Source organism: Gigantopelta aegis, chromosome 10 (genome assembly GCF_016097555.1).
Source record: "Gigantopelta aegis isolate Gae_Host chromosome 10, Gae_host_genome, whole genome shotgun sequence".
In the NCBI taxonomy this organism is placed as follows: domain Eukaryota; kingdom Metazoa; phylum Mollusca; class Gastropoda; order Neomphalida; family Peltospiridae; genus Gigantopelta; species Gigantopelta aegis.
In genome coordinates, this window is record NC_054708.1 from 49266089 (window position 1) to 49275292 (window position 9204).

General features: G+C 38.3%; 1 protein-coding gene across 1 annotated transcript in view; it reads right to left on the reverse strand.

Moving 5' to 3' along the window:
- LOC121383667 (thrombospondin type-1 domain-containing protein 4-like) overlaps window positions 1-9204 on the reverse strand; it is a 34729-nt gene that overhangs the window by 12535 nt on the left and 12990 nt on the right. The window contains exons 3-9 of the mRNA XM_041513760.1: window positions 8932-9029; window positions 6738-6846; window positions 5314-5474; window positions 4445-4565; window positions 4133-4213; window positions 2848-3014; window positions 146-908 (exon numbers count right to left, since the gene is read on the reverse strand). Coding sequence (XP_041369694.1) covers window positions 146-908; window positions 2848-3014; window positions 4133-4213; window positions 4445-4565; window positions 5314-5474; window positions 6738-6846; window positions 8932-9029 — 1500 coding nt within the window. The remainder of the gene's footprint in view (window positions 1-145; window positions 909-2847; window positions 3015-4132; window positions 4214-4444; window positions 4566-5313; window positions 5475-6737; window positions 6847-8931; window positions 9030-9204) is intronic.

The window sequence follows — 9204 nt, forward strand, 5'->3', positions numbered from 1 at the left end:
TCCCACGTCTCACTACAACCAATCTGAGTTCCCACGTCTCACTACAACCAATCTGAGTTCCCACGTCTCACTACAACCAATCTGAGTTCCCACGTCTCACTACAACCCATGATGCCAGGTCCCACGTCTCAGACTTGCCACTTACCCTGTGGATCCACGCGCCCTGTGTTACTGGAGTGCATGGCACCGTGATGTTTCCCGTGTCTCGGTTCACTCGTCTGACGTGGAACGAACACCGGAACTTCGTCATGCTTCAGATGTTCTAAAGCTGTTGACTTCCGGTTCTGCTTCTTCTCCTTTCTGTTCCTCTTCCTGTGCAATTTGGGCACGTGGTTTGCGTTTAGGTTTGGGTTGGCGTTAAACTTGGAATTTCTTCGAATCTCTTCTTTACCCCGCCTTTGAGTTTCGTCTCCTCTGTCCTGATTATTCAAGAATCTTTTAGTCTCCGTTTCCCGTGTCCGAGCAACTTCCCGAACAACTTCTTTAACCGTTGTCATTTCAACTCGCGGTTTTGTCCTTCTGCCTGGATGTGTTTGTCTTGGAGGACTGCTGTCGTAACGTCTCTCGTTGGTAACAACTGGCGTTTTAGATGCATCAAATAATTTAGGTTTACTTCCTGAAGAATGTACATCGTCAACTCTTATCCATGAAGATGTATTAAAGTGATTATGGTGTGAACTAACTGATGGTAAGCGTGACGCGGGTGATTTAGGTTTTGGCCCTACCATGCCCTTGCCGGAGAGGACCTGCTGGTACAATAGAGACTGCCAGGGGTAACTAGACCGTCCCTTGTTGCTGCTGCTGCTGGTTTTGCTGCTGGTTTTCTTGCCGTGTTGTACTGACCTTGGCTTTATGTGTGTGTATTCGTAAGACAGAGTCACGTGGCTGGTCTGTTTGTGTGAAAATCCCTGAAAACAACTACCTTATAGTTCAAGTTCGAAAATTAAGACAATAATTGTAGACAATTTGACAAATCTATATTTAAGGCCAGTCAGATTTATTGATGAACATTTGAGTATATTCAATATCAATATACATGTACCCGATTTCGTGTACATTCAAAACTTTATACATAAATCTGATCTTTAAATTTAAAATAGTTGAAATTATCACATCTTCACAGTCGTCTTCTTGTATTAAAATTATGGTGTTAAAAAACTAATATTTTTAAGCACATACATAAAAAAGTTATATCGAATCGATGGTAAAACTACCATTTTATCAGAACGTTGCTGTATGTGTTACCCTGTCTGTGGAAAGTGTATATTAAAGAACGGCAACGTGTATGGTCTCCACGAGTGCTCAAGTACTAGCACGTCTAGCGAGATTCGGGTCCGTTCACAGGACTTGAATACCCGTGCAAGGAAGAGTACTCACATTTAATTATATTTATTTACGTCATTCTGCCATATTATGCTTGCTGCTGATTGCATTATAGGGCTATGAGACATGTAGGGAAAAGAAAAGCCGAATGTGACAGTGTGGAATGCAATATAATGGGCCATTTGGAATCCATGTTCAGCGCTGGAATTAAGTTTACTTTATTCCATAGTCTTATTATTATCCAGTGTCGGGTAATCGGGTCCGGGTCGAGTTTGACCTTAAGTACTCGAGTCCAATATTTTGGACTCGTGGAGGCCCTAGCAACGTGACATTGCCCTCCTATAGACAAGACCGGCCTCGGTGGCGTAGTGGTTAGGCCATCGGTCTACAGGCTGGTAGGTACTGGGTTCGGATCCCAGTCGAGGCATGGGATTTTTAATCCAGATACCGACTCCAAACCCTGAGTGTGTGCTCCGCAAGGCTCAATGGGTAGGTGTAAACCACTTGCACCGACCAGTGATCCATAACTGGTTTAACAAAGGCCATGGTTTGTGCTATCCTGCTTGTGGGAAGCGCAAATAAAAGATCCCTTGCTGCCTGTCGTAAAAGAGTAGCCTATGTGGCGACAGCGGGTTTCCTCTAAAAAAAAATCTGTGTGGTCCTTAACCATATGTCTGACGCCATATAACCGTAAATAAAATGTGTTGAGTGCGTCGTTAAATAAAACACTTCTTTTTTTCTTTCCTATAGACAAAACTAGTATGTATCGTCCTGGAGAGTGGCAGTTGTCTTATAGACAAAATGACCTTTTCTTGCTGGGGTTTTTTTTTTGTATTCTGTCTTGTGGTACGATTCTGGATGTGTTATCGATTTTCGTGCAAGCTAGTTACGTGCCTAGTTGAACTTAAGCATGCTATTTTCGTTAATTACTTGTTGAAGTTCGTGCGAACTTCAGCATGCTATTTTCGTTAATTACTTGTTGAAGTTCGTGCGAACTTTAGCATGCTATTTTCATTAATTACTTGTTGAAGTTCGTGCGAACTTTAGCAAGACAAGACAAGACAAGAATTTTATTCTCATAAACTGCACCGAGTGCAATATGGAGAAAATATAACAAAATAAGTTACAAAATGTTTTCTGTAGTGGTAATGGACATAATATTTAAGTAATATTAACCCGGAAGACTGACCCTCTCAATGACAGTTTGCAAATGTTTACACAAAAGTGATTTTTTAGTTGTAGAAAATAACTGGTAAAAGGTAATTGCACTTGCTCTATTGGTATAGTAACTAGGTATATACACATTTCGCTCAGTAGATAAAGACGTACATTTAAAAATATAGTGAAACTCATCACCAACATCAGTGGTGCACAAGTGACATATTCTGTTTTCTCTCTCAATATTAAACCATCTACCGGTTTCAATAGGAAGTCTAACATACCAGTTCTAAATTTACAAAGAATTCTGGCATTTTTTCTAGCATGCTATTTTCGTTAATTACTTGTTGAAGTTTGTGCGCTTACCACGACCATCAGTGATTCGTTTATCGGTCCTTCGGCTCTGAAGAGTTCTCCGCTGTGAATTGGGTGATAATAATACATTATGGCGCCTGCAACCAGTTTCGTTTGCGTCGTGTGAGACCTGGACGGGCGTGCGTTGAAGAAAAATATACCTGCTTTGTTTTTCAGAGCTGTGAAAAGAAACGAAACATTAGTGTCCTTATTGTGTGCTTGGGTATGAGGAAATAAGACTAGTGCTAAATTAAAGGGACATACCCTAGTTTTTAAACACTAAGGCAAATTTTAAAAACTATTAGAGCCGTTTTTGTTAAAATCATACTTTATTTAGATTTTATTGTTTAGATTATCCATTTCCGTACATTCGAAGTGTTTTTTGGGTCATCCTGGTGTTTTTAATGTCACAAAATGCATTTCTCATATGTTTAAAAACACACATGCGTCTGAGAAGTAACCGTTATGGAGTCAAGTTTTAGTGTATATTTAGAGGGTATTTCACCATTTCAAAGTCACAAATTCATATTTCACTCAATTATAACTTTATCCAAATGTGTTACAGGTTTGTAGATTAACTAAACTTAGTGTGCTAGGTTCTGTCCCTTTAACGCATACTGATTTATGATGATCTTGACAAACGTTTGTATTCATATCAGTGTTGGCTAGGTCCTCTTGTGGTCTCTTTTTAAACTGCTGACTGTGGTATGGATTTTAAACTGCTTACTATTTTAAACTGCTGGCTATGGTCTGTATTTTAAACTGCTAATTGTGGTCTTTTTCTAACTGCGTCAAGGTGGTCTGTATTTCAAACTGCTGAAGGTGGTCTGTATTTTAAACTGCTGAATGTGGTCTTGTTTAACTGCTGAAGGTGGTCTGTATTTTAAAGTGCTTACTGTGGTCTGTATTTTAAACTACTGACTGTGGTATGCGTTTTAAATTCCTCTGAATGCCAGTGACGATCAGGATTAAGATACAGGAGGGATCAGAATAAATAGTATGGTAAGGGATGAGTAAAGACAGATATCATTGGTAATGATGCTTATGATGTTCAGGATGACAGTCCTGGTAAAGATGGGGAGGACGATAAATGGCATATACTGAGCAGAGTGTTGATAAAAACTGTCGAATTGTCCAGAACATCTGAAGTAAAGTAACTGATGGACAGAGAATGTTGTATGGTTGGAGATTCGCTAATAAAAGTGCTGAGGTATAATTAATCACTGTAACTATCGCACCATACCATACATGTTTATTATACTATATAAGTAAACATAGAAAACAAATAAAATATCACCCAAAGTGACTCTTGATTTTGGCCGTTCAGCAATTTTGATATGTCGAGCACCTCTTGGTATTTCCAACAATTCAGTATATCCTAAAAGAAATAACAACATTAAAAGACACACTAACAGATTATTTGTTTTGAAAGTAATTTTTATTTACTTTTCTACTATTGGATTTCTTCTCTTTTTTTAAAGCAAAAAAAGCAGCATACCGGTATATTTACTGAAACTATAATTGTACTCATTTTGCTACTAGTATCACGGGGTTTACGACATAATGACAGTACAGTGTTAACAGACCTGACAGTACAGTGTTAACAGACCTGATTTAATGTTGAAAGAAATTGTCTTTGCGATGGACGCACAGTTTCTGTTTTCACCTCCACACACACCACACCGGTCCACCTCCAGCTGAGAGTTCAGTCGATTGTCGCACCCTAAGGGCTGAAAATAATATAGGCTAGTGTACATATGATGATCACTGGCGCAGTCAGAATTAGACAGATATATTGGGCGGGGAGCAACCAGAGAGTCTACGAGTCGTGTTATGAGGCTAGAAGTAATATAGGCTAGTGTACACATGATGATCATTGGTGCAGTCCGAATTAGACAGATATATTGGGCGGGGAGCAACCAGAGGGTCGTGTTATGAGGTTGGACATAATACAGTGAAGACATGAGGATAATTGGCGCAGTCAGAATTTTATTTTGGGTGCGGGGCAACCAGGGTCTATGGGTGGTGGGGAAAAAACGATGTGTAATTGGGAAGGCCATGGCCCCGTGCTTACCCCCCCCCCCCCCAACTCCCCTAACGCCCTCGCCTCCCCCACACACTCCTCTAGTTACGGCAGTGATAAGGTTCGCATTAACTAACCAAAAAGTATGATACCACATTCAAAGTCGTTAAAAAATACAACTTGTTATTAAGCAATTAATGTCACTATTTTATACACTGAGTAACTTATTTATAAGTGTAAAAGTTTTATTGATTTTAATTTGGCTTCTCTGGTGTTTTTGTTTTTAATAAATATGTTGCAATATCTTGTTTATTGATGCTCTCATCTGTTATAAAGAATTACAATGTTTTCAAAAGAGAAGAACGGTGTGGACAATTTAAAAAGTTCATAAATTTTATTAAGCTATCATGAATATTAGTTTGGAAAGTAGTTTAAGATTACCTTGAATTACCTACCACACAACTTCCGGCGACGCACACACTCTTGGGTTTATTACCGCATGTAGTTCCGTCAACCACGCGCTGCGAGAACTTCACGACGATTGGCCGGGGACTGTTGGCATAACAAACGAGTGCGCATGCGTCTTTATTCGATGTTCTCTTGTGGTGTCTGGACTCTGAAATTCGGTGAAATAGCAAAAGTCTTTATTTATTTTCATAAGTTTACATGACATAATAAAGTTGAACTTTATTATAATTGCTGAAGCATTTATTATCAAATAAAGAATCAACTTTGTTAAGCTAACTGAAAAACTCTAGAACAAGTAATTATGAGCCTTCTTAAAATAGCATTGAAGTTTAACAATAGCCTCTATCAGAAACATATTTATCTGCCCTTGATTTGCATAGCGCTAAGCGGCCCCAATCAGCCACAAAATGACTTCCGGCGCGTTCACGCTCCAGTCGCTTGCAACAAAGGCCCTTTGTTACTAATAATTTACACAAACTATACAGACTGCTAAACAGTATTATTTAGGGCCTAAGTTTTTGACTTGTATAAACAACAACTCACTTCATGTGCGGTCGGTTTGGAATCGATCCCCACCGGTGGGCCCATTTGGGTTATTTCTCGTTCCAGCCAGTGTACCACGACTGGTATATCAAAAGCCGTGGTATGTTCTATCTTGTTTGTGGGATGGTGCATATGAAAGACCCTTTGCTACTGATGGCAAAATGTAGCGGGTTTCCTGTCTAAGACTATATGTCAAAATTACCAAATGTTTGACATCCAATAGCCGATGATTAATAAATCAATGTGCTTTAGTGGTATCGTTAATGAAGTCTCTTCTATAATTTAAGTTATTCAAGTCCATAGGCGTCAAAAGATGTTAACAACTGGAAGAGCCAATTATATCAAATTTCGCCTTTCAACTGAAGCGGAGGGGGCAATGCACAATTAAAATCGTCTCAACTAGAGGCCCGGTGCCCCTCGACCCACATCCCACCCCAACTCCCACTGCCTAATGCTAGTCTCAGACTGCCAAATGCCAGCAGATAGTTGGCCAAATCAGGTGCGTTGTAATTTCCCAAACTCTCGACTTACGCTCAGATTAACACCTAATGGGTTATACGACGAGAATCGAGTTATACGAGCGCTCAGACAATCAGCTGGACAGTCGTAGAAGACGTGACAGCAAAAGGTTGGCCAACATTCTGGTGACATTTGGTAGTCTGAACTTAGCATAAGCAGTCGTATTGATCTTCTACAATAACAAGTAGAACATACCCTGTTTCATTTATAATACATAAACATGTATTTGTTCGCTTGATTATATCTATTGGAATGCAAAATGCAAGCTGTTACAGACTGTTGTCCCATTTATTTTGCATGGAAACATGAGATGCGCTCATTGTACTATTGTGTGATTAGCCAACGCTACCTGAGCTACTGTAATAGGGATTCCACTGATACATTCGGCCTTTGTAACGCTGACCATTGAAAAATGAGCACTGCAATGTTCTGAAGTCACGGGAACCCACTGGACAGGGCTGGATGTAAGAAAAAATAAACCTTAGTAACATTAAGTCAAGTATTATAACATATAAACGCATATATATTTATATGAATATGTGCATATATATATATATATATATATATATATATATATATATATATATATATATATATATATATATATATATATATATATATATATATATATATATTTATATGAATATGTGCATATATATATATATATATATATATATATATATATTGGGCGACTATCGATTTTAGAGTCTGGCGAGTATGTACGAGTTAAAAAAAGAAACGCACTGAAACTGAATCGCATGACGAATGTGACAAAACACACCGCGTCTCTGCTGGCGCGAACTACAGATCTGGCAGGAGACGATATTATAGAACATGTTCTATATTTTGACAGTGCCGGACTGACCAGACTTAGTCTCAGCTTCTATGATTTTGGTCTCAAAACGTATTGCAGACACTTGAATTGTTTTTTAAAATCATCGGCTTATTGGAATGGACTGGATACGCCATAATTATCCAGTAGACCTACTTTTTGATACTATTAAATGTTATGGTACAAATTAATTTTATTTAATTAGCTTACTAGTATTTTGGGAGAAAATCAAACAATGAAATTTTCCATTACTACAGGGATTATTCCAAAACTCAATTAATTGGCATGTAAATATAAAATTCATATAAAAAATATTAATTTATTAAATTGTAAACGCATACCATCTGAAATAACTTTCTTTAAGTTTAGTGTAAATTAAATATATATATATATATATATATTTATTTATAAAGTTGCATAGGTTAAATATTTTCTGATTGGTGGAACATTCACGGTAATCTGAACGACAAAAACCGTAATACGATATCAGGGCCGTATCTCTGCTCAAGACAGAGTCGAATGGGTATTTGTCAAAATAGTGGATGATTCCATCAATCTTTATCTAGTGCCTTGTCTATAGGAGGACAGCCACTCTCGAGAAGATCCTTTACTGGAGAATTCATCCTAGCATCGCCAAAAGAGGACTGCCACTCCTAGACTAATTTACTAAAACACGCGCAGTTCTACATTTTAAGGCTTTTGTCTCTTTGTACTGCATTATTGATTACTTCAGAGACAATGCAAGTTAAGGTGCATAAAATTGGCTGTTCTAGCATTTTTCTTTACATTTTTCTTTTTAATATGAATTTTAACTTTATTCATTATGAAGTTACACGCCAATTCATCGTTTTTTTTTTGACGCAAACGGACTATATAAATGGTTATTATTTGTACATGGTTATTATTCAAGAAAGAAAATTCTAGTTTTGATTTTCGCTGTGCAGTTAAATTAGAGGGCTAGTTGAATTTGAGAAGGGCCAGTAATGACGGTGTTAGTAGCTGCTTTTTATCTTTTTTCGATATCCTCTGTATGCAAAGAAGAAGAATTTTAGTGTTTCATATCCACGAAATGGGAGGGGCGAGACGTAGCCCAGTGGTAAAGCGCTCGCTTGATGCGCGGTCGGTTTTGGATCATTCCCCGTCAGTGGACCCATTGGGCTATTTCTCGCTCCAGCCAGTGCCCCTTGACTGGTACACCAAAGACCGTGGTATGTGCTATCCTGTCTATGGGGGTGGTGCATATAAAATATCCCTTGCTGCTAATCGAAAAGAGTAGCCCATGAAGTGACGACAGCGGGTTTCCTCCCTCAATATCTGTGTGGTCCTTAACCATATGTCCGACATCATATAACTGTAAATAAAATGTGTTGAGTGCGTTGTTAAATAAACCATTTCCTTCCTTCCACGAAATGTTGACAGGTACTTGCGAACTAAACGTCACATGGTCAAAACTAGGTGGTGTTTAATTAATTACAAGAGGTATGTATGTATGTAGGTATGTAGGTAAATATGTATGTATGTATGTATGTATGTATGTATGTATGTATGTATGTATGTATGTATGTATGTATGTATGTATGTATGTATGTACGTACGTTTAATAAATATTTATTCATGTAATCATGACATATATATGCATATTTATGTACCATAGTATAAATAAATGATAAAAATTAATAGTACTGTTTTTAATATTTAAGGGCGCACGAACCTGGGTGTTGCAGGTTTGGTAAGCTCGCGTTGGCCCTCGACAGTTCTCTCCATCCACGCGTTGTGGGTTTGGCCTGAAACACAGAGCGGTGGACCATACTGTAAACAGCAACACGTTACAACACTTTTTTCGCAAATGAAACAGTACCATACTAACTCACTAACAGTACATAGTAACTCACAGTAAACAGTAACAAGTTACAGAACTTGGTGGGGGTGTGTGTGTTTTTCTTGGGGGGAGAAGTGTTTTTTTGTGGGTGGTTTGTGGGGTTGC